Genomic DNA, 26,902 nt, shown 5'->3' on the forward strand with positions numbered 1-26,902 from the left:
AACATGTTATTACTATAAAGTTAATAATCAATCTCTTGAATTTGTAGTATCCAGCTATGCACACTTTTTAATATCCAAAATTCAATTTTTATTTGTTGGATTTACTGTAGGTATAAAACACAAATTGAAACTAAGTTTTATGTTAGTCTTAAAGTGTCAGCAGTTTGAGGAAGCATGTACAATATTTCTAACTATGCTATATTTAAGTGGTCTTAATGTTAGATTTAAAAAAATGGCTGCCTAAATTGAGACTCTCATGTTTTAAAAATAGTAGTCTAAATTTATAATGTATTCAGAAAAAGAGAAAAGTCATGATACACAGTGTTTTCCAGAAGTTAGTAAGCTATATGTTTGTTGATATGTCCTTTAAAATAATTCAAAAATATGTAATGTTGGCAAATTTTTAATCCTAGATTTAAAGAATTTATTGTATGCACAGATTTTTTTCTATATGACTTCAAAAGAGCTTTTTAGGTTGACAAATATATTAAGAAAGGCCATAACAAAGGAAGACAATTGTTATGCTATTAATCTGTGCGGTTACCATGAAGATGAAAGGGGCAATTATCAGGTGTAAATTTTTAGCAGTGAGAGGAATTGACCATTGGAACAGTTTGCAAAGGTTGTGGTGGATTCTCCATCACTGACTATTTTTAAACAAGATTGGATGTTTTTTTTCTAAAATATGTGCCCTAGGAATTATTTTTGGGAAGTTCTGTGGGTTTGTTTTATACGAGGTCAGATTTGGTGATCGCAATAGTCCTTCCTGGCCTTGGAATCTGTGGATCTTTTCCTGTGAAGTCTGAGTGGTTTTGGTTGATTTTCAAGATCTTTTCATCTTATGAATGAAGAGAATAGAGGGGTGAAAAATTGATATTTTGATTTAAAACGCCTGAAAATTAGTCTTAAATGTAGATTTTAATAAGTTTTGTTTGTCTTTGTAAACAATAAAAATTGTTGTTCTTTAATAAACATGACATCCCAGAATATACACAGTTGTATTTGGATTTTTTTGTAAAGTAATGCTGTTCTGCATCATTAATGTAGTATTTCTGTTGTCTTAATTCAGAAGATCTTATGGAATTAGATGCTGCTTTGTAAAGTGTACAGTTCTGCACTCATGTCTATCTTGTTCAGATGGCAAGTTATCCATAACAGAAGAAAGGGTTTCTCAGGAAATTAGGGCTAGATTTAGCAAAGTAGAAGATCCAAATGAATAAAGATGAAAAAGCATCTCATAATATTCTTAAGTATTCTACCTTCCATAATCACAATTAATCAGTTTCATTAGAGATAATGTACAAAACTCCCCATGGCAAAAGCATGTATATTTAATATTTGTAAGATGGATGTCTGAAAGTAGCTCAAGGTTTACGTCAGTATGGGAATAAAGTAACACTGATATACCAGAGTCCAACACACAAATTTCATCACCTATGTAGAGGGAGACCCTACATTTGTATTCAAAGTGCCTAAAATACAACAAAAAGCATGAAATGATTAATTTTATTAAAATAATTTGAAATAATGGAGAGGTAGAACATAAATATTTTTGCTGTATTGATTTTTCTTAAATAACAAGCAAAAACGTATCTCAAAGACCTGGACACTGTATCACTGGATGCCCACAAAAACTGATCAACTAAAGCCTGTTTTTATAAAGGAGATGCACTGGTAGATTTACAAGCAGAAGATATTTGGTATCTTTATACAATTCATAGGGCACTGTAAAAACAAACAAAAAAAAAGTAGAAGATTTAAATTTTCTAAAGTATTAGAACAAATATGCGCATTGTGCATCCAGTTGAAAATGAAACTACAGACACAAGGCATATGAAAGCACAGAGGTGTCTGAAAAATTAAAAAGGCATAAAAACACTCAGCTGCATGGTTTAAACAGGGCTGAAAGTAAACGTTTTTTTTTGTCCAATGAGCATAGCATTATTCTTATTTAGTTAGTTTTAGTGTATATTTTAACCACCAGTGCTGCTTTTCTAAAGGATGATTTGTAAAAATTTCCTGTGTCACCCAGGATACATTCTCTTATGAAACAAAAGCCAGTTTTCTGCAAGTACTGTTTAAAAGAACAAAATATGTAGTATGTGCTTTTGAATGTATAATGGCACAGAAAGTAAAGTAACATTATTTGTTCATGTATGAAAAAAAGGAATAAGGAATAAAACCTATATCAATAGTTATTGTGCAAGCTAGATCCGAAAGTATTTGTTTTTTTTACGTCTGTTTAATGTTGCTATGTTTTATACGATAGCTATTTAATGAGTCTTCTCTCTAATTCTAATGTTGCAATACTGCATTAAATTCAAACTTTATTAAGAAACTACTCGTGCATGTTCCTTTGCATTTAGATGATACAGATACTGCACAAATGATGCAGACCAGTTTCACAGTTAAGGCCCTAAACATTTTTCTAAGATTAAGAGCATTTTTATTCTTTCAGTTATGTTAAACCAAAACCACTCAGTATACATTTAAAATTAAAATCAACACAAATATATGCAAAAAGTTTAGTCCAAATTGCAAAACTAACATAACCAAGTTCTCTTCCAAGTTGGAATGTGAGTGAGAGGGAAAGGGTAATGATTGGTACAGTCAAGGATTACTTCACTCAACTAATAATTAGTTGCCTGGAAAATGTTAGAAAGCACTGTTCTATATACTTGGAATCTGATCTAACCACTATTGTTTACATAGTTCATATTGCTCATAACTCCCTTGTAGTGCCCCAAATTATTCACCTCTTTTATATATACTTTACTTATACTTTATAATTACTTCCTTAAAAGTAAGGATGAAAGTAGTCATCTTCTCTTTCTCCTTCTTCATGACCATCTTCCGTTTCGTGACCATCTTCTGCTTCATCATATTCTTCTGGTGTTAAAAATCTGCGGACAACTGGAGTTCTCAGTTGTGTTGATTGGCTGACACTTCCTTTTTGTTCACCATAATAAATAATGCGTATGTGGGGAAAGCAGAAGAATGCATATGTGCTTATTGGAGCTGTAAGCTTATTTTGGTCCATCCGAATATAGGTTAAATGATTGATATTCCTTGGATCAATTGAAGGACACATCAGAGTAATATTTACAACTGTAAAAGAGTGAAAAATATTAGTTTAAACATTGAAAATATTAAGAGAACTCAAATTTCTTTAAAATCCACTTTTTTTCATAGCTAGAAACAGGAATAATATCCACCCATGTAACTGATGAAAAATATTGCTATCATCCTGCCTCTTGACTTAAGTTAGAGTTCCAGATATGGAAAAACCAATAAGAGAAATAGCTTTTGATCAAGTAGAAGTGGGAAGGTTTGTGGTGTTAAAATGGCCTAAAATAGATTATTTTAATGTAAGGGAAATGTATTAATAGTGGCCTCTTTCTATATAAATGTTTATCAAATGCCTTTGCTACAAACAAGTTCTAAACAATAAGCTAGACTTGTTAGTTGATTTTTATTAGAGGAAGCTGGAGCGGAGTCTGACAGAGAGCCTGCTTGGAGGTGATAGGAAGATAGCAGAAGTACAAATCTTCTGCAATGTTTCTTCCATTGAGAGTCCAAGATAATTAACAATTCAGAGCATTCCTTGGGCAAGCTGCAGAACTAGGGCTACTATTGAGCCTTATGCCCCAACTGATGGGACCCTCAAAGAAGGGCAGGATGAGGTAACCTGCATCACAGCAAAGCAGAAACCTCCTTGTGTCAGCAAGACTGAATATAGCCCAGAAGTGTTGGTGTTGGGTTGAGGTTAAAAGTCAGGAAGTTTTTGAGTAATAAGCAGAAAAATTATGCAAAAGAAAAAATGTTATAGAAATACTTCTCTCATTTTTATTAAGGACTAATAATAATCAACGTACATTCAATGTCATTGTCTTCAATATACAAATGCTGTAGACTTCTTGGAATATAGAATGCTTGCTTCAGCTTGTTGTGTCCAACATTGAGTTCTACAAGGTTGGAAAGGTTAAAAACATTATATGGGACTTCCTGCAGGTTGTTGTGTGACATTCTTAGAGCAGTTATTTTTGGAAGTCTATTGAAATAGTTTTCTGGAATGTAAGAAATTGAGTTATTTTCGAGGGAGAGATATATAAGTGAAAATGGGAGATCAGGAGGCATAGTCTGTAACCTGTTGTTGCATAGGTTGATCTGCAATAGATTTTTCAGATTTGAAAAGTATTTTCCTTTGAGTAGGGAGTCATCAAGGTAGTTATTGCAGAGATCAAGTATGGTCACATTTAGTAACCCTTGCAGGGCATTTCCAGGTAATCTGGAAATCTCATTGAAACTGAGAAAGAGTCGTTCTAGAGAGCTGGGAAGAGGAAATGGAAATTCATCCAATTTATTGTGTTCTAAGTGAAGTTGCACAAGATTTGAAAGTTTGGCAAAAACACCATGGTCAATCATATGAGATTTAATTTTGTTATGGCTAAGGTTAATTTCTCTCAAGGCAGTGGCATTAACAAAAGATTCTGCAGTTACAGCTTTGATGTCATTATGCTGAAGATAGAGTTGTTGGATGTGGGAAGGAATATGTGGTATCATCTTAAGTTTTCGATGGTCACAGTACATTGATAATGGAAAAGTTGGTGGGCAAAAGCATTCTTGAGCACACTTGGCTGGAGTAGGAAAATGAGGAACTACATATTCTACACTAGGATTAAAATGAAAAATAGGTGGGTATTCATCATCTGGCTCTTGGTCATATTCATCCTCAAAATCATAACCTTCATGCTGACAAAAGACCATAGCTCCAAATAGAAGAGGGATAATTGATAGTTGACATAGAAACCCCATTTTTTTTTGTTTTTCTGTAGTACCCTGTTGAAAAGAAGAAACAAAATTCATAAATAGATGAAACCATATTTAAATTCCAATATAAGAAAAAAATAACTATTTTTTAAATGAGGAGAAAATAATTATTGCAGGAAACATAAACATTTAGTTTGTATAATTACCACCAAAAATTATTATTCTTTCAATTCTGTATTTTCTAAGGCACCTATTAACGTGGACTTCAAACAAGTGAATTGCAATCTTTCCATATTTTTTCCCCTCTCTGGGGCCCAAATCCTAAAGCTGAGGTCAAGCGTGGTGCTAGAGGGTTGTATACCAATTGTGGGAGGGAAAAATTTTCATCCTCCTTTTTTTCACTCTACAGATTGCACAGACATAGTGTGGGGGAGAGGGGCTTTATGCCCACTATTGCAGCCTGAGGTTATGTCTACATTACTGCTGGATTGATGCTCCAGAGATCGATGCACTGGGGGGTCGATTTAGCGGGTCTAGTGAAGAGCCACTCAATCAACGGCAGAGCACTCTCCGGTCGACCCCAGTAATCCACCCCGTAACAAGAAGGGTAAGGTAAGTCGATGGGAGAGTGTCTCCCGTTGACCCAGCACTGTATAGACACCGCAGTAAGTCAACCCAACCTATGTCGACTCCTGTTACGTTATTCACGTAGCTGGAGTTGCGTAACTTCGGTCAACTTACTGCAGTAGTGGCGACATAGCCTGAGAGTTGTACTGGAGTCCATGGGCGCTGCATTCCTTTCAAGATGAACAGGGGCATTTGCTAATGGAGGCACAGGCCACAGCCCTAAAATTCCACTTTAAAGTGATGTCGGTTTCTATGGAGTACAGTAAACATCCTGATGCTCTAACTAGTTCCACAGACTGCTGGGTTTCCTATGCTTGTTGGAGTCTGTGGGCAGTTTTTACTCCACAATCTGAATGAGGGAATGGGCATGCAATATAAATAATTAAGAAAATACAATTATGTCTAATACCATCTTGGTAGTTTTTAGCTAACTGCTAACTTTTAAAAAGGAAAACCTAACTTTTCATAGGCTGAGGAATGCTCAAAGATGGTGAAAGACAGTAAATTTAAAACAAACATTTATTTTATGGAATAAGCAGGCAATCTGTAAAAAACAGGAGTACTTGTGGCACCTTAGAAACTAACAAATTTATTAGAGCATAAGCTTTTGTGTGCAATCCACTGTGAGAGTTTTGAGACAAATATTGGCTATATTTTAAGACTATATATCTTAATTGCTATGAAAAACATTTACAGCTATGTTAGAAGAATACTGCTTCAGGTTTCAGAGTAACAGCCGTGTTAGTCTGTATTCGCAAAAAGAAAAGGAGTACTTGTGGCACCTTAGAGACTAACCAATTTATTTGAGCATAAGCTTTCGTGAGCAAATTGGTTAGTCTCTAAGGTGCCACAAGTACTCCTTTTCTTTTTGCTTCAGGTTGTCAACTAACCACCCCTCAAGAAGGAATTTCCCCCCTCACATGTAGCACAGTGTAAATTAATTCTAATAATAATACCAAGCTCTGAAATAGCACTTTTCAACCATAGATCTCAAAGTGGTTTACAGAGGAGGTCAATATCATTATCCCCATTTTACAGACAGGGAAACAGAGGAACAAAGAGAAGTGACTTGTCCAAAGTCACCTAGTAGACCAGTGCTAGAACCAGGAAAAGAACTCAGATCTCCTGAGTCCCAGTCCAGTGCTTTATCCACTACACCATACTGCCTCCAATTAGCTATGGTTAAAATGTTCAAACTTCTATGATTCCATATATACACATTTAAATAAGTAGCCTGATTCTAGAGGTGCTGAGTAGTCGCACCTTCAATTGGGAAATTAGGATGCTGGGTACATGTCAAGACTGGACTTTAAACAGCTTTCTGGTGACCATCTCACTGCACAATAACTCAAGGTCTTCAGCTGCAATTCTGTACTGCTTCTGGATGAGATACAGATCCTTTTCATGCTATTACATGCAGCAAAAGTTCCATAGCATCATTTCCAGGTAACTTGGAATTCTGTATAATGCTGAATCCATCCTGACCCCAGTTGGAGGCTAATGTTGGATGCTACCAAGCATTGTGGTAGCAGGCATTTTTTTTTCCTTCAGTTGACTCAAACAAATCATGAAAGTTAGAGATGAAAATACTATTAAATCATCCAGTCCATTTCTGTATAAATTCAGAATGGTTTGCAATGGCACAGTTCCTGCTGTGCTCTCCAGTCTAGTTGTAAAAGCCCTGAGTTAAGGATTTTTCACCACTTGGAAAAACTATCCCTGAGCCTTATCTGTGAAGATCTCAGGAAGATTTTGATCACACAAATAAAGGCTGCTCACAAGGGAGACAATTACATGTGCAGCCTTATTTCTGGCATCTCCTAACTTTTAAGTGGTTGATTTTGCAACATTAATGTTATAACGTACTATAATTTGTAATGTAATTTCATAATTTTTGGAAGAAACTTAAAAACTGAAAAAATAAAAATTTCATCATATTGACCTTCAACTTGGGTCCTCTGGAGAGTTGGCGTCTTTAGATTAACAGTGGATCTGTGTACCACTTGAGTAAATTGTAGCAGTAGAAGGTCATTACCATCTGTGTGGGTCTGCCACTAGTGTGGGATGGAGACATTTTGCCAGCAGCAGATGAATGTTGACAACTCAAGAATAATGCGTTAAATTCTGAGTTTTTGAGGTGTCTGTGTTCTAATGGTCACAGATATTCTTGCCCCTGACTCATAGAATATCAGGGTTGGAAGGGACCTCAGGAGGTCGTCTAGTCCAACCCCCTGTTCAAAGCAGGACCAATCCCCAACTAAATCATCCCAGCTAGGGCTTTGTCAAGCCTGACCTTAAAAACTAATAAGGAAGGAGATTCCACCACCTCCCTAGGTAACGCATTCCAGTGTTTCACTACCCTCCTAGTGAAAAAGTTTTTCCTAATATCCAACCTGAACCTCCCTCACTGCAACTTGAGACCATTACTCCTTGTTCTGTCATCTGCTACCACTGAGAACAGTCTAGATCCATCCGCTTTGGAACCCCCTTTCAGGTAGTTGAAAGCAGCTATCAAATCCTCCCTCATTCTTCTCTTCTGCAGACTAAACAATCCCAGTTCCCTCAGCCTCTCCTCATAAGTCATGTGTTCCAGTCCCCTAATAATTTTTTTGCCCTCCCTTCCAATTTTTCCACATCCTTCTTGTAGTGTGGGGCCCAAAACTGGACACAGTACTCCAGATGAGGCCTCACCAATGCTGAATAGAGGGGAACGATCACGTCCCTCGATCTGCTGGCAATGCCCCTACATATACATCCCAAAATGCCATTGGCCTTCTTGGCAGCAAGGGCACACTGTTGACTCATATCCAGCTTCTCGTCCACTGTAACCCCTGGGTCCTTTTCTGCAGAACTGCTGCCTAGCCATTCGGTCCCTAGTCTGTAGCGGTGCATGGGATTCTTCCGTCCTAAGTGCAGGACTCTGCACTTGTCCTTGTTGAACCTCATGCGATTTCTTTTGGCCAAATCCTCTAGGGCCCTACCTATCCTATCCCTACCCTCCAGCGTATCTACCTCTCCTCCCAGTTTAGTGTCATCTGCAAACTTGCTGAGGGTGCAATCCACACCATCCTCCAGATCATTTATGAAGGTATTGAACAAAACCGGCCCGAGGACCAACCCTTGGGGCACTCCACTTGATACTGTCTGCCAACTAGACATGGAGCCATTGATCACTACCCGTTGAGCCCGACAATCTAGCCAACTTTCTCCTCACTGAAGAGTATTTTCACAGTATTTTCCACTGAATGCATCCGATGAAGTGAGCTGTAGCTCACGAAAGCTTATGCTCAAATAAATTGGTTAGTCTCTAAGGTGCCACAAGTACTCCTTTTCTTTTAGTTTAAGACAGGGCACTGATAAATTGGGTTTAAACTATGAAACTGGGGAAAATAAAACTATTATTTGAAAATACTAATGAAAATAACTGAAATATATTTAACAATTTGATAATAGCTTTGCAGTATATGTAATATTTATATAATACTGAAAACTGAAATGAGTCATGAGATGTATAAATTCCTTGAGAAAATACCAAACCAAAATGTAAACAGAATAGGCTGTCAAGGAATTTAAAAAATTAATTGCGATTAAAAAAAATCATGATTAATCATGCTGATAAACAATAATAGAATACCATTTATTTGAATATTTTGGTTGTTTTCTACATTTTCAAATATATTGATTTCAATTACAACACAGAATACAAAGTGTACAGTGCTCACTTTATTTTTATTACAAATATTTGCACTGTAAAAACAAAAGAAATAGTATTTTTCAATTCATCTAATAGAAGTACTGTAGTGCAGTCACTTTATCATGAAAGGTGAACTTACAAATGTAGAATTATGTACAAAAAATAACTGCATTCAAAAATAAAACAGTCTAAATCTTTAGAGCCTACAAGTCCACTCAGTACTACTTCCTGTTTAGTTTCCCTCAGACAAACAAGTTTGTTCATATTTTCAAGAGATAATGCTGCCCACTTCTTATTTACAGTGTCACCTGAAAGTGAGAACAAGCGTTCACATGGCACTGTTACAGCTGGCGTCGCAAGATATTTACGTGCCAGATGCTCTAAAGATTCATATGTCCCTTCATGCTTCAACCGCCATTCCAGAGGATATATGTTCATGCTGATGACGGGTTCTGCTCGACAACGATCCGAAGCAGGGAAGACCAATGCATATTCATTTAAATCATTTGAGTCAGATACTACAAGAAGAAGGTTAATTTTATTTTTTTGTGGTTCAGGTTCTGTAGTTTCCGCATCGGATTGTTGCTCTTTTACGACTCCTGGAAGCATGCTCCACACCTCATCCCTCTCAGATTTTGGAAGGTACTTCAGATTCTTAAACCTTGGGTCAAGTGCTGTAGCTATCTTTAGCAATCTTACATTATTACCTTCTTTGTGTTTTGTCATATCTGCAGTGAAAGTGTTCTTAAAACAAACATGTGCTGGGTCATCATCCGAGACAGTTATAACATGAAATATATGGCAGAATGAAGGTAAAACAGAGCAGGAGACATACAGTTCTCCCCCAAGGAGTTCAGTCACAAATTTAATTAACGAATTAGTTTTTGAACGAGCATCAGCAGCACAGAAGCATGTCCTCTGGAATGGTCACTGAAGCATGAAGGGGCATACGAATGTTTAGCATATCTGGCATGTAAATACTTGTCATGCCAGTTACAAAAGTGCAATGTGAACGTCTGTTCTCACTTTCAGATAACATTGTAAATAAGAGGCAGGCAGTATTGTCTCCCATAAATGTAAACAAACTTTGTCTTAGTGATTGGCTGAACAAGAGGTAGGACTGAATGGACTTGTAGGCTCTGACATTGTACGTTGTTTTTTTTTTGCGTGCACCTATATAACCCCAAACAATCTACATATGTAAGTTGCACTTTCACGATAAAGAGATTGCACTAAGTACTTGTATGAAGTGAATTGAAACATATTATTTCTTTTATCATTTTTACAGTGCAAATATTTGTAATAAAAATATGAAGTGAGCACTGTACACTGTATTCCATGTTGTGATTTAAATCTATATATTTGAAAATGTAGAAAAACGTCCAAAATATTTAATAAATTTCAATTGGCAATCCATTGTTTAACACCCATTGTTTCATGTTCTCTATGTATATAAATCTCCCCACTGTATTTTCCACTGAATGCGTCCGATGAAGTGAGCTGTAGCTCATGAAAACTTATGCTCAAATAAATTTGTTAGTCTCTGAGGTGCCAGAAGTACTCCTTTTCTGTTGTTTAACAGTGCGATTAAAATTGTGATTAAAATTGCGATTAATTTTTTTGAGTTAATTGCATGAGTTAACTGCGATTAATCAACAGCCCAAATACAGACATTCCAGTGTTCAGTATTATATTACATATATTAGCATGGCACCTACAGCAGTTTTACTTTTTATTTGTACAAACCTAAATTAATCTCTAAATCTGTTGCCTTATGTGACCACAATTGGAATATGTAACTAAAAAAGTATAATATGGAGTGCATTAATGAAACAGTTTTTAAAATAGAAAATGTCTTGAACTGGGACTAACTAGTTTTTCCACGGGCAATAGAAACCATGTTTTTGCCCTGGTAAAAACTACCTCTAGTAAATCGCATGCCATTCTTGGTTAAAACAGAAAATACATCATGTGTGCACCAAACCAATTTAATTGCTCAAAACACTATAATTAAACATTTTCAGGAGATTTGACTTTTTTGAGGTATAGTCACCTGTAAAGTTTAAAGTTTTTTTCTGTCCTTCCCGACCTGCCTGTTGATGAATTTAAATTTTTATAGTGATAAATTATTGTCCTGCTGAAACCATCTGAGCAATAATGTAACACAAATAACCACAGGAATAAAAGATCTGTCTAGGCCATATTTTATGGATAGGAAGGAAGGAAGGAAGGCAAAGCAGAGAAAAAATAAATAAATTTGGCAGTAAAGAGGCTTTAGCCATGTCAGCAGCTACAAAAACTGTTGATGTCACAAGTCACTATGGGGATTTCCCAGACATAGTTAAGTAATAATTATAATTACCTCAATAATAATTTCAGGGTTTGTTCAGTATTATCAGTTAGAGTCTAAAAAAGAATGAAGAACTGATACATCTAAAAGTTGCAGAAGGCATTAGTTGTATCTTCAACAGTGAAGTCAGCAAAAGTTCTTGTTGCTCTTCATATTCCTGGGAGGCTGAAGCTGTGGAGTCCAGAGAAAATTTTCACCTTATCAAAATTAAGAAAATGTGCTACTATCCAGTTCAAGTCACATTCTTGCAGGTTAAAAGTTTCAATCTGTGCTCCAGTACTTGAAAATTCTAAGCAATGAAAGAATTACTTTAAAGTCTATTATTTTGAGATCCCCATAACTCATGAACATTTGTGCTTGCTTGAACAATAATATTGCAGATATATAGATGAATTAATTGCTGAATAAATTATCAAATTTGAGACAAATCGTAGTTGAAGGGGTATTGAATGGATGATGCTTGAAAGAGAATTGCCAATCCATTCTAAATATACCTGATGTGTGGTGGTGTTAAAAGCTAACAGGTTTGGTTAGTAGTCTGGTTAATAGTTAGATATGTGACCAACTGAAAATACCTGAAGCTCTTGTCTTTCTACTTCTCTTTGATAGCCGTGATGGGGATAACCAGATTTTTTCAAAGTGAGATTGTCCTGGAGAGGTGGAAAGAATGATGGTTTAATTAGGCCACAACTTTATTACTTAACTCATCTGAGAACTACCCAGCAATAATTAGTACACTGCAGGTTATGCTTCCCTAATCATTTTAGATCCAGTGAAAGTCTGCTCTTTCATCACTGGGACCCCATTGCCCTTCTCTTGTAAAAGGGTTAAGGGGCTGTGGAAATGGGGTTGTCTCCTTGCTATAACAGACTTTAGGAACCTCAACTGCATTTCCCAGCTTTTTTAGGGGATGCCTTCCCCAAAGTCCACTTCCAATTCTGTTTTTTCAGGGAACCAGACCATGTACAGAATGAGTACTTGCATTGGACACCTGACGCTTGCTGTATTGTGACAACTTGAACCTTCCCTCCTGACCTACGCCACTGGGTGCCTAGGCTGCTATGGGGAAGGCAAAAAACCCCACCCATCCTAACACATGCAATGATGAGGGAACATTTCCTTCTCAGTACCAAAAAAGGCAACTAGAGCAGTGCCCACTGCAGACCAAAAAAACTTAGTCCTTCTCTGATCCCTGGATGGGATCATTGATGTGAAAGAGGTCTCAGGCTGGAGATATACGGTTCATATACCCTCTCCCAGATATACAGGTTTCAGTGGTTTACCTGAATCCTGCCAGCTTGCCCACCATTTCAGGTGATATCTTTCTCCCCTCTCAGCCTCTCCTTTTGGAGTTGGGAGAGGGGACCCTTAAAGGCCCACTGCTGTCTTCCTACCAGGCCAGTCAAAGTCCCCCTAGTCATGAGGTGACGGGTTACGTTCATGAGACCTTACTGACAGTGTAGTTGTGCATGCTGTCTTCGCTTCCTTCTCCATCCATCACTTACTAATGAATTTCCAAAACAATATTTGATTACATTCAGCCTTTTTTCTTTAGTGCTCCTCTCACCCAAAACAGTTGCTAGCTCTTTTTGCCTTTTCCTTTTCTGCCTGGTTTTCAGGAGGAGGGAAGTCTAGTCCATTCTCTCTACTCTCACTGTAGCTGCTGGATGAAAGAAAGTTAACACCACATCCCTGTCTCTGTCTTTCTCCAGCTTTTCTCCTGTTATGAGGAGGGCCTCTCACATATCTTCACTCTAGAGTTTACATGATTTCTCTGCATGACTCGTATGTTTTCTTCACACAGAAAACATCCTGCTATAAAGTGCTTCAAGTGTTGAGCTGATATTTTACCAGCTTTACAATGTGCCTTTAAGACTGCACACAATTTTAAAAAACAAAATGTTTCAAAAACACTTTTATAAATTGTGTGAAAATAGCTAAAATATTTGTATGAAATAGATAAAAGCTGAGAAATAAACACTTGCTATTAAATAACTGAAGGTATTGTTTATGGAAAATGGTTGAGTATTGGTACAACATGTGTTAGATTATCTTCTTTTGCTGCTAGTTGATGATTATTTGATTTCTACTTTCATCTAGACAAAGCAGATAATTATAACTGTGATATGAACCAAAAGTGCACCTTAAGAAAGGGACACAGTTACTTTATTTTTTGTTTTTTTAGGGTGAATGAGGAAAGTCGTTCTGGATAAATCACCATGATTGTTTTATTGCATTAGATCCTAAGCAGACAAAAAATGAGTCTAGCCCCCAAATTATGAGACTGACTTGAAAATAATGAGATTTTTTTTTAAAAAAGTTTTTTACTTGCCTTCTAGCTTTTGAGCCTTTAGAGTGCACTTGTTTCATGTTTTCAAGCTTTTCTTTGCAACCAGGAGGGGTAGACGTAAAAAAATTAAGATGAGGCTTTCATGCAATATCATGATTCCAGTATTGGGGACTTAAAAAATTATATATCATGATAAAATCATGAAAGTTGTCAACACTGGAAATAGCTTGCAAGAAGAAAATTATAAATCCTATGTACTTTATTATTAGATATACTATAACTATTTGAAGCAGTCACTGTACCACACTAATTGCCAAAGATTATGGTGAACTACATAGGTACTTGAAATCTTATTTGAAAAAAAATCCTGAGGGGTTGATTTTGTGATTAATAAAAAATAATTCAATTTAAAACTTACTTTATTGATCCAGTTTGTAAATGGTTTTTTGTTGTTTATAAGTTTTTGATGTAAGTCTATGAATATGATGGATTGATGGAGTAGCTGCACTTTATCACGAAAGCTAAATGAAGCACATACACGCACTTGAAACATCCGCCACGTAAAGATATATTCAAATTACTTTGAAGGCATGCAATTTAAATTATAATTCCATACCTGATTAAATTTTTCTCTAGTTCCCAGACAATGGTTGTGTTGCAAATCCTCTAGAGATAACAAAATACTCAAGATCTGATATGATGCTCCTAAAATCTACAATGGAAAAGGACTCTGTCGTTTTGAATTGTAGTGAAGCACTGGACTTGAAGTATAATTTGCTATAGAAGATTGCAGGGTAGATTAAAATTATGTGTTCCTTTTTGTTGCACAAACTATCTTGGATACAAATAAGGCTATATTTTGTGATGCTGGTCAAGTTTATGGGGTTTGATCTCGTTCTCTTTACTTTTGGTTTGAGGTATGGTAGGAATTTCCTTAACATGAAGGGTAAATAGGGGATTAAATTTAACATCATGTACTGAAAGCTTTTTCAGTTATCATGCCAAACACTTTTTTCCCTTTTTTTCTGTTTGTTTACTGTTTGGAAAGTCCAATAAAATTAGGCTGGAATCTAGTGTTTCCTACCCAAATTTGCTAATTTTATTACAATTAAGGTTCCATGAACATTTTTATTACCAATTTATTTTACAGTCAGATTGCAATGCAATAGAAAAAGATGTACTTCAAGCTGAAACTTAGTGTTGGCTTGAAAGTGACTTATTTTCTTAAATCACCAATGGTTTGAGTTTAAGTAACAATGATTGTGATACATGAAATGTGGCCTTACTGACTATCTCTATTCAAATCCTGAGAGTTGGTTAGATTTTCAGTCTGTATTCTGATATGCAATCTCAAACACAAAAAAATTGTTTTTTAGTATTACATAATGTATTGGGGCTTATTTACTGTTTATTTTTTTGTTAACTCAGAAACAGCGGAGGTCTGTACTCTGCAAGATACTCACATATAACCACTCTGAGAAACTTCAAGATGCAGAGAAACAAGTTGTTCTATGGATATCATAACTACCTAAAGAAGTAGGGTAGATCACCATGGGTGAACTCTGAACTGGCAATCAGGAATGGGAGGGGCCCTGATTTTAATGTAAGCCCGAAAAGAAAGGAATGTCTTTGATACTACTTGTACATTCAGGCTCCATTTATACCCATTTTCCCCTTCTAGCCCATATTCTGAGCCTATAAGCTCAAAGGAGCTAAAGGAGTCCCCTTTCTCTACAGAGTGTACATGGCTCATTTGAAGAGGCAGTGGGTTTATGTGTAGAGATGGGAATGAATCTTCTGAGAGTGGGTAGGCAGCTCATGATCCCAGAAAGGGGCAAAATAAAACGACTGCCAGGGGTAATACTATGGGGAACTCTCTTGGAAGGATCAACACACTTGAATTGAAAGGCTCCCCCTCTACAAATTTGGCACTGGAATCGGTGTATGGGAGAGACTGAAGAATTATTTCAAGCCACAGAGTTCTGAAACCTTCTACCTACATCTTAAAGGGGTCCTGCTTTATACTTTTGAGAAAATAATACCATTCCCTGCAGTGTCAACTCTCTGCCTCTAATTTGTTGCCCAATAGAAATTGTTGTCTTTGATCCAGAGTAGTGAAAAGATCTGTTTTTTTTCTAATTCTGGCTCACATAAAGGATATGTTGCATTGAAGTAAGTCATACCCTCAGGGTTGTACCTCCTGCAGACTGGCTGCAGTTGCTAGTTAAGCTGTAGATCCTGGGCAGAAAAAAAGTAATCACCCTAAGAGTTTTCTAGGGACTTCTAGCTGATGTTGCCTATGGGTCTGAAAAGTGTCAAGGAAGTAGTTTTGCCAGGTAAGAGCTACAAGGAAGAACATGAGCAGGCAGGGATATTTGGTATGCTGGCTTTTCAAAAGTAGGGTATATGTTAAAAAACATTTTTTTAGTGCTCATTGTAGTTCAGATTGTGGGAACATTTTGCATAAGTTGATCAGACGGTGATTCTGAGTAAAACTTTCCTTGATCAATATATTAACCAAGTGCAAATTATGAATGGACAATGACTTAGCTGGGCTTTCATAACTTGGAGGAGAAATTTAAAAAATGTTTGTCTTGGGATAGATTTTGTCTGTTTTTCAGATAGTAATCCGTATAACGATGATAGGATCAATAACCAAAAGAAAAATAAATATATTTGTTTGTAAAAAGTCTAATACAGTGTGGCTCCTAATTCCCTGTTAGGGGGTCTTTGAGTACTAATGCAACTGAAATAATATGAACGTCTTTAAATGGCCTTCCATAATCCCACTAATAGGATGCATTACCTGGGTGCAGTTTAGTGTGGAACTTGAACTAGCAGTGATTGTTCATGTGCTCCTCCGATCTGCCCCCTTAGGGTTCATGGACTTTCTCAGGGTGAGGCTATGACAATGTGTGTGGCCTCAGCTCCTTCCTGCCACATCCAGTTGATGGATTCAGGAACAGCTCTGTGTTTCAGCTGGATCCTTTTCTCCAGTGCAATTCACATAGCTTTAGATACTTTTAAAATATCATATTTTAATCTCTAGGGTAAATAGTTTATATGAGGTTTGGAGACAAGATAAAATAATCTTTTTCAGTTCTTGGATACTGTATCCAAAGATCAAGAAGCTGGGATTTAACTGCTTTGCCTCCTGCCCTTCAGTCTTCCCAACATCCGACACCCACACAAGATATTTGGCGTGTTTTGGAGAAGGACATTTTCTCATGATGCTCCATTTGTGCAACATTGATGCAAAGTGCTCATAAGGACAAACAAAACAGACTGAAGATAATAGTTCTGCAAGAAGCATTGGCACTGAGGCCACCTGGATCCGATCATCTGAAAGGATTCAAGGGGTCACATAGATCCTCCTTTGCCCCGAATATATCCAGGGACAAGAGGCTACAAAAGTCTCTTCAAGACCTGTTGGCAGTTGATCTGGGCTCCAAGAAGGTGCCGGATCTGAGGAAAGATATGAAATCTGTTGATCCCAAGACCAAGAGCAGAGATTACTTGATATTGTCAGCCTCTGTATCGAAAGCTAATCCATGGGGCAGGTGTTCCTCAATGCCATGTCCTCCGGAACAAGTTTAAGGAACTGACTGTGGGGAAAGACTTTCTAGCAAGAGCCAGAAAGCAGTTCTTAGTTACATCAGAACCTATTGCTTTGGATCCGAGCCCACTGGATCTGAAGATTAGAGAGAAGACCAGTTCACATCATAAAAAGAAAGACTCTCCACCTTCCATCTTGCCAACATGGTCAACCAGGCGAGTGCTGATTGCATACCCTAGATGCAGATGGAATGTTAGCCTATTATTTGGGTAGGGCTAAAGAAGGCATGTTTTGCTTATTGAGATATGCAAGGTAGTGACATAAGGGTTTATTCACACTATTTCTAGACAATACTCTTGAGACTTGGAGCATCCAGGTCAGATGCTAGATTTGGCAGGCAGTTCTTAAATCCTTATTTGATTAGGATTCCAGGTCCTTTGATCCTTATGGGATTACTGCTTGCTAAACTATCCCATGCGTGGGAACATGTGGAGGTGACTTGAAGAAGAAATGAAGGTTACTCACTTGTAACAGGAGATCTTCAAGATGGATTCTGCATTCCCCACCCATTTTCCCCTCTGCCCCGGAATTCTAATAGCTGATAGGATTTGGGGATGGGAGGAACTGAGGTGGCTGGAGTGTCGCGCCTCCTTTCATAATCTTGTTAGCAAATGCTGAAGGAAGAGGTAGGAGGGGTGCATGAGCATTCCAACTGGCATGTCTAATTATTTTTCCACCGAGTAAGCTTCACCTTGTTGGTGCATCCCATGAGTATGAATATGCAGAGTCCATCTCGAAGAACTCCAATTATAGGTGGATAACCTTCATGCCACCCTAAAATTAAAGAATCCATTTGTTTTTATTTTTTCTCAATTTATTCTCCATATTCTTGGATTTTGGGGGGGCCCTGACCTCTTCTTTTTCTCCCACCTGTGTTTTTGCCTCTCTTGATTTGACCCATACTCACCTTATTTTCTTTTTTTTTTTGCAACAGCAGCAGTGAGCGAACAAAGGTGATCTGTATTTACACTGCATCTGCTGCTTAGCTGAAGAATTGAGCAGGGTTGGAGCGGAGTCCCATGCTCAGTGAGTTATCTCCTTCGACTGCAGGCTGACTGGGGGAAAGAAGTGGGGTCTGAAGCTCCTCCCACTGTCTCAGACCTGCGGGGAGGGCTAAATGATGCCCCAGATTTGCAGGGAGGGCTAAGTAGATGTGGCCTCTGATCAGCACATTCATCTTCTTCCATTAGCCACTTTGAATAGCATTTGTAGCAGCATTAGAGGAAATTCTCCTATATCTGTGACCTGTAATAGACCACCAATTGACTGGAGAAATGATTGGCACAGAGCTGAGACTCCCGTTCAGTCCCCACTCTGGCCCATTCTTTCTAAAGTTGATGTTTTAAAGAAGGTGTGAAGTCCAGCTTTATCCACATGTAAAATGTAAGGTAGGGTCTTTGTTACCATCGTTTTCATAGATTCTGGTTTCAGTTTGTTTTTTCCAGATATGTTTTTAAACTATAACTTTTAACATGTAGGGATTTTGTAAATTATCAGGTGTGTGTGCTGATAGCAAGCCTAACTGCACTGAGATATGAAAGCTAGAAAGTTAATCCCAGAATGGATGAAAGCTCATGAAGAGTAGAAGCTCAATAACACCACTGATGCAAAGAACTACATGTAGAGAATTCTCTGTGAGAGCTTTGGTTCCCCAACGGGTCATGCAATGCCACATCCTTCCTAATGAACAACGTTTCCTTAAATTTTGAGAACAGAGTGCAATTTAGAAAGATAGACATATGTCTAGGATTAATAACTTTAGGAAACTGTTAATGTATATTACGTACATTGTTTCACTGTTCAACATTTGTTTTTGCTCTCTTAATTTACAAGTCATTTTGTTTCACAAGCAAAGATTACATTTCAAATTTGCAGACGTTAAAATATGCAAGATTGAAGCTGTTTGAATGAAAGGGTGGGGCTGATTTAACGTTTTTGGCAATGACAGTGCCAATTTGCAGTAATGAGTGTCTGGTTTTGAAAAAGCAATCTTACAGCAGATGTTTTAGTTTTAGTTTTCTACGGACTTATTTCCATGTTAGGAGCTTTAAAAGAGAGCACAGTCGTGAAAATATTTTATTTCGTTTTCTTGGACATAAAGATTTTTTGTTAAAGCATGGTTAAAGCACAGTTGTTGACGCTTGACTAGTCTTCATATGCACAGGATGTTTAAGCTTGAAACAGTGTGATTTAAAAAGTGTCTTATAAAGTTTAATATGTCCATAGATGTTTCAGATGTGTTGTTATTGAATTGGAAGTGTATGATGCATTTTTGTTGTTCTCATCAGCTCCCTGGGTGTCATGATATGTACAGAAATGTCTCAGATGAAATATAAATTATTGTTTTTAATTTCAAATGATAAAAATTGAATTCTTAGCCAAACCAAAGTGCCCGAAAACAAATAGCTGCAGATAAATAGATTCAGAGGCAATTCAGAATCTACTGTCATGCTTCTGAACTGTAGGTTGCACAAAAGACAATAAAGGGGCTAGTGAGGTTTTGGAAAAATTTAGTTTAATTCTTAGATAAATAAAATTTCTAGAATAACTTTGGGGTGGCCATAACCTTCAAAGTTTTTTAGTTCAATTGTATTTAGTTGTAGAAATAGTAGTTGCATTATTTAAACTTATCAGAGATACACATTTTATTCTTATTTTTATAGTGAATGTAAGAAGGTCATGAACATTTTTGACTTTGAATAAGGGGTCACCAACCTGAAAAGGTGAAGAAACCCTGGTGTAGTGCATTAAAAACAGGACTTGATATCATGAGTTGTTTGTAAATAAACAGGCCAATGACAAAACATTGTCCTGCATGAAATGAAATACTGAGTGGTGATTTGAGTGCTTTGCCCAGTATCAACCTAAGTTCTTACCATCCCCAACTGGAAATGGACATTCCTTAGTCAAGCATGCCCATCTCCCTAATTGGCCATTTAACAAATCAAATGTGTATACTAGTGAAACTGCATAGTTTACAGACAGCCTCCCATATCTCCCAAGATATAGTAATCTTTCCAAGATAGGGTGGCAGAAAGAAATAGCCAAATGGATTACATCTAAGGGAGCCAATAAGCTGTCTGTGTAAAGGCCTAAAAGCCAGTCCATTCAAATACAATGTTATTGCATATGAGAGGTTCACAACTTCCAAATATTGATTATGGTTATCTGGCCTTTAACAAAATACACATCTAAGCTTTGATGCAAATAAATTCCCTATTCAGATAGCTGCATGTGAAACTTGACCTTGCTAAGGGCCTGTTCCAGCTCACATTCTCATCAATGGCAAAAGCTCTTTCCCAAAATGGTTTTTGGGAAAAGAAACAAAAAAGACCAATCCCCTAATTTGTTCACTATGACTTTCCTTGATGGTCCTTTCATCCAAGGAGATGTCAAAGCATTATTTTTCCATCTTAACTGCTATTTAATTGGAGAAAAGACGACATTATGGTGTCCTACTGCATTGTAGGAAAGGGAGGACTTTGTCAAATTAAAGTCATTGAGAATAAATCTGGTGAAATTCAGGATATTTGAAGCATGTGGTGGTTGCTCCAAACTCTTGTTTGCTAACTAATTATTTAGGACTGACAATCTCAGAGCTTGTTTGCAGCTGTGTTGTACCTGGGAGAGGTAGAATTTTTTATTACATTAATTTCTGTTGGTGAAAGAGACAAGCTTTTGAGCTTATACAGAGCTCTTCTTCAGGTCTGTGTATGCTCGAAAGCTTCTTTCTTTCACCAACAGAAGTTGATGTAATAAAAGATATTACTTCACCCATCTTGTCTCTAATTGCAGAGCTTGACCTACAGGCCTATGCTTTCCTTTTGTTGAATAATTTAGTTCTTCTTCAAGTGCTTGCTTATGTAGATTCCATTCTAGGTGTGTGCGCGCACATGTGCACAGTTGTCGAAGACTTTTGCCTTAGTGGTATCCATAGGGCCAGCTGTGGCCCCCCTCATGCGTTGGTGTATCAGGTGCTGCCTGCCCTACGCCCTCTCAGTTCCTTCTTACCGCCCATGGTGGTTGGTCGGAGCACCTCTTTCCCTTGCTTTGCAAGTGGTTAGCATTTTTTCTCCTACTCCTGAACCTTGTGTTGTAGCTGTATTTAGTTTGTTTGTAGTAGATTAGTTAGTAAGTAGCTGTTAGGTACTGTAGTTAGGGTATGTCTACACTATGAAATTAGGTTGAATTTATAGAAGTTGGTTTCTTAGAAATCGTTTTGTTATAGTCAATAGTGTGTGTCCCCACCGCCCATTGGAATTCTGGGTTGAGATCCCAATGCCTAATGGGGCAAAAACATTGTCGCAGGTGGTTCTGGGTACATGTCGTCAGGCCCTCCCTCCCTCCGTGAAAGCAATGGCAGACAATGGTTTCGTGCCTTTTTTCCTGGATTACCTGTGCAGACGCCATACCACGCCATACCCGCTCAGGTCACTGTCACCATACGTCTCCTGGGTGCTGGTAGACGTGGTACTGCATTGCTACACAGCAGCAGCTCATTGTCTTGTGGCAGCAGACAGTGCAATAGGCCTGATAACCATCATCATCATGTCCTAGGTGCTCTTAGCCGCGTCAGTGAGGTCAGTCAGGAGCACCTGAGCAGACATGGATGCAGGGACATAAATAGGAGTGACGCGACCAGGTCATTCTCTTTAGTCCTGCCGCCAGTTGTATTGCACCATCTTCTGCCAAGCAACCAGGAGATGAGGATGGCTAGCATTCCACTGCACCGTCTGCTGCCAGCCTAAGATGTAAAAGATAGATGGAGTGGGTCAAAACAAGAAATAGACCAGATTAGTTTTGTATTCATTTGCTCCCTCCTCCCTCCCGCTGTGAAATCAACGGCCGACAATCGTTTCAGTGAGGTCTTTCAGGGGCATCTTGAAAAGTTTAATGGAGATTCAGTCCTGCCTGGAATACCGGGGGGAGGGATAGCTCAGTGGGTTGAGCATTGGCTTGCTAAACCCAGGGTTTTGAGTTCAATCCTTGAGGGGGCTATTCTGTGTGACAGTTGTTTTTGTTTCTCCTTGATGTAAAGCCACCTCCTTTGTTGATTTTAATTCCCTGTAAGCCATGTCGTCAGTCGCCCCTTCCTCCGTCAGAGCAACGGCAGACAATTGTTCTGCGCCTTTTTTCCGTGCAGATGCAGTACCACGGCAAGCATGGAGCCCGCTCAGATCACTTTGGCAATTAGGAGCACATTAAACACCACGTGCATTATCCAGCAGTGTGTGCAGCACCAGAAGCTGGCAAAGCGAAACTGGGCGAGTAGGCGATGTCAGTGCGGTGACAAGAGTGATGAGGACATGGACACCGACTTCTCTCAAAGGACGGACCCTGGCAATGTGGGCATCAGAGTGCTAATGGGGCAGGTTCATGCCGTGGAATGCCGATTCTGGGCCTGGGAAACAGGCACAGACTGGTGGGACGGCATAGTGTTGCAGGTCTGGGACGATTCCCAGTGGCTACAAAACATCTGCATGCATAAGGGCACTTTCATGGAACTTTGTGACTTGTTTTCCCCTGCCCTGAAGCTCCAGAATACCAAGATGAGAGCAGCCCTCACAGTTGAGAAGCGAGTGGCAATAGCCCTGTGGAAGCTTCCAACGCCAGACAGGTACCGGTCAGTCGGGAATCAATTTGGAGTGGGCAAATCTACAGTGGGGGTTGCTGTGATGCAAGTAGCCAATGCAATCACTGAGCTGCTGCTATCAAAGATAGTGACTCTGGGAAATGTGCAGGTCATAGTGGATGGCTTTGCTGCAATGGGATTCTGTAACTGTGGTGGGGCCATAGATGGAACCCATATCCCTATCTTGGCACCGGAGCACCAAGCCGGCGAGTACATAAAGGGGGGAGAGAAAACCTTTTGTAGTGGTAAACACCCATTTTTTCATGCTTTGTGTGTATAAAAAGATCTTCTGTACTTTCCACAGTATGCATCCGATGAAGTGAGCTGTAGCTCACGAAAGCTTATGCTCAAATAAATTGGTTAGTCTCTAAGGTGCCAGTCTCTTTTGGCACCAGAGCACCAAGCCGGTGAGTACATAAACCGCAAGGGGTACTTCTCAATGGTGCTGCAAGTACTGGTGGATCACAAGGGACATTTCACCAACATCAGCGTGGGATGGCCAGGAAAGGTACATGACGCTTGCATCTTCAGGAACTCTGGTTTGTTTCAAAAGCTGCAGGAAGGGACTTTATTCCCAGACCAGAAAATAACTGTTGGGGATGTTGAAATGCCTATAGTTATCCTTGGGGACCCAGCCTACTCCTTAATGCCATTGCTTATGAAGCCATACACAGGCACCCTGGACAGTAGTCAGGAGCTGTTCAACTACAGGCTGAGCAAGTGCAGAATGGTGGTAGAATGTGCATTTGGGCATTTAAAAGCATGCTGGTGCAGTTTACTGAGTCGTTTAGACCTCAGCAAAACCAATATTCCAATCGTTAGTACTGCTTGCCGTGCGCTCCACAATATCTGTGAGAGTAAGGGGGAGATGTTTATGGCGGGGTGGGAGGTTGAGGCAAATCACCTGGCTGCTGGTTACGTGCAGCCAGACACCAGGGCGGTTAGAAGAGCACAGGAGGGCGCACTGCACATCAGAGAAGCTTTGAAAACCAGTTGCATGACTGGCCAGGCTACGGTGTGAAAGTTCTGTTTGTTTCTCCTTGATGACCCTCCCCCTCCCCAGCCTGCCTTGGTTCACTCTACTTCCCTGTAAGCCAACCACCCTCCCCTCCCCACTTCGATCACCACTTGCAGAGGCTATAAAGTACTTGTTGCTTCACATTCATGTATTCTTTATTAATTCATCACACCAAGAAGGGGATAACTGCCAAGGTAGCCCAAGAGGGGTGGGAGAGGACGGAAGGACAAGGCCACGCTGCACTTCAAACTTGTGGTGTACCGGTTATGCCGATGCCCCCGTCTCACCAGTCCTTGGTCGCAGCATTGGACAAACCCCAGTCAGCCCCGGGCTCGATGCAGGATGTGCCAGCAGGCGCTGTGGTGGAGGAACAGCTGCCCATTCTGAGATCCCCTTCCCCTGCGGGGAAGATGCCCTGGGTCCTCCCCCGGTGGTGCAGTCATCATCCTCCTCTCCAGATGAGGCGTGGCGGGGTCCTTCCGGGCTAGCCCACCAGACGACTTTAGGGAGCACTAAGCAGTGTTCCTACGGATGGCCACCAACTAGGGCCTTGAGGCAAAGGAAATGGTGGAGGAATTGGGCACGTTCAGTGTGCTCTCCATGTCCTCGTCCACATGTGTCACACTCCCGGTGCATGAAGGGGTCCTGAACATTGCCAAAGGCGTCTGGCAAACCTTGTCCTCCATCCCACCCACTTTCAAGGACATATTCTTGCCAGTCTTCTGCCCAAAGCCTCAGAAGTCTGAGAAGGAACGTAGGTTGCACTCTCTGGATGTCCGGAGAGCGCTAGCCTTCTGCATTGAGAGGACCAAGCCATTTTGCAAGTCAACGCAGTTGTTCGTCATGGTGGAATATAGGAATGAAAGGTCGTCCAGTGTCCAATCAGAAAATTTCTTCTTGGATCACAGTCTGTATCCGGTTCTGCCATGATCGGGCAAAGGTGTCGCCACCAGCGGTCGTAACAGCCCATTCAACTAGAGCACAGCATTGTCGGCGGCCTTCCTGGCCCATGTGCCAATTTCTGATATCTTCAGGGCCGCCACCTGGTGCATACATTCACATTTCACTTTGCGCTTACCCAGCAAGCCTGAGACGACGCAGGCTTTGGTAGAACAGTGCTACAAGTTGCATGTCTATGAACTCTGAGCTCATCACCAGGGATTCTGCTTGTGAGTCACCTAGAATGGAATCAACATGAGCAAGCACTCGAAGAAGAAAAAATGGTTACCTACCTTTCATATCTGTTCTTCGAGATGTGTTGCTCATGTCCATTCCATTACTTACTCTCCTGCCCCACTGTTGGAGTTGCTGGCGAGAAGGAACTGAGAGGGCGTAGGATCGGTTGTGCCTGAGATACCACCGCATAAGTCCGGCACTCTGGAGACACCACACCTGGCCCTTTGGATACCGCTAAGGCAAAAGTCTCCAACAACTGTGCACGTGGGCATTCACACACCAAGAATGGAATGGACATGAGCAACACATCTCAAAGAACAACAGTTGCGAAAGATAGGTAACAGTTTTTTTGATTGCTTCAATATGTTTTTCAATGTGGTAAAAAATTGTATAGGAACTTATTTAAAAATATCTGGAACTTGTTCATTCTTGTCACATTAAAAACCAGAGATGGCTAAGTGTTTTTCTGTTTACTTTTTATATTTATGTTCATTATCTCTAAATAGTGCTGAACTGCTTGTAATTACTTGCATGAAACGTAAACAGGATTTGTAGAGAAAATACACATGGATTTGAGGAAATGGAAAAGCAGCAGGTTTGAATGAATGAGTTCTCCCTCCCACCTCCCCATTTTAGAATTACTAAAGTTTTGTAATTTGTAACTCAGAGGCTATAGAAAACATTGTATGTATATTTAAAATCTGTGGACCAAATCCTGCCTTCTGCTGTATAAACTGCATTAGGGAAGATGGTACCAGAAACCTTTTTATCATGCAAGCAGCAGAGCAGGTTCCGCCCTACTGCTTCAACCATTAGAAGGTATAACCAGCTAGCACATAGACTTTTGTTGTACTTCCCACGCCTGTTTGACTAGCTGTTCAGCTGATGTTAAACTGTTCGCTGTGTGTAACCACTGCTCGTGCTCAAACGAGTAGTGGGCAACATCTTATGGTGCCCTTTCCTAAATCGTCATGCACTGCAGGGATAGTATGTGTTTTGGAAATACACACATTATAACATTCAAAAACCAGTCGGACAACACCTCAATCTCTTTGGTCACTCCATTTCAGACCTAAAAGTTGCAATTCTTCAACAAAAAAACTTCAAAAACAGACTCCAACCAGAGACTGCTGAATTGGAATTAATTTGCAAACTGGATACAATTAACTTAGGCTTGAATAGAAACTGGGAGTAGATAGTTTTACTTGTGTAATGACCTATTTCCCCTTGTTTATTCCGCCCCCCACCCCACCCCCCGCTGTTCCTCAGACGTTCTTGTCAACTGCTGGAAATGGCCCACCTTGATTATCACTACAAAAGGTTCCCCCGGCTCTCCTGCTGGTAATAGCTCACCTTACCTGATCACTCTTGTTACAGTGTTTATGGTAACACCCATTGTTTCATGTTCTCTATGTATATAAATCTCCCCACTGTGTTTTCCCCTGCATGCATCCGATGAAGTGAGCTGTAGCTCCCGAAAGCTTATGCTCAAATAAATTTGTTAGTCTCTAAGGTGCCACAAGTACCCCTTTTCTTTTTGTGGATACAGACTAACACGGCTGCTACTCTGAAACACATGACACTGTTATGCCCCACTGTCCTGTCTGGCTCTCCCAGATAACGGTAGGATTTTGCCAAGTGCTTCGGTTTGCATCAGATGTTTCTGGTGTTACTGTATGCTCTGATACAGCTTGGGGTTGTACCTACTGGCTGTACCAAAAATGTTGTT

At 39.4% G+C, this 26,902-nt stretch overlaps 2 protein-coding genes across 4 annotated transcripts in view; one reads left to right on the forward strand and one right to left on the reverse strand.

The window, feature by feature from the left end:
* CENPP (centromere protein P) overlaps positions 1–26,902 on the forward strand; it is a 319,800-nt gene that overhangs the window by 85,612 nt on the left and 207,286 nt on the right. The window lies entirely within an intron of this gene.
* On the reverse strand, positions 2,798–4,815 carry OMD (osteomodulin). Its single transcript, XM_073352363.1, has 2 exons — positions 3,876–4,815; positions 2,798–3,108 (listed from the first exon to the last, which is right to left on the reverse strand). The coding sequence occupies exons 1-2, from the start codon at positions 4,813–4,815 to the stop codon at positions 2,798–2,800; spliced, it is 1,251 nt and encodes a 416-aa protein (XP_073208464.1).

This window comes from Lepidochelys kempii, chromosome 7 (genome assembly GCF_965140285.1).
Source record: "Lepidochelys kempii isolate rLepKem1 chromosome 7, rLepKem1.hap1, whole genome shotgun sequence".
In the NCBI taxonomy this organism is placed as follows: domain Eukaryota; kingdom Metazoa; phylum Chordata; order Testudines; family Cheloniidae; genus Lepidochelys; species Lepidochelys kempii.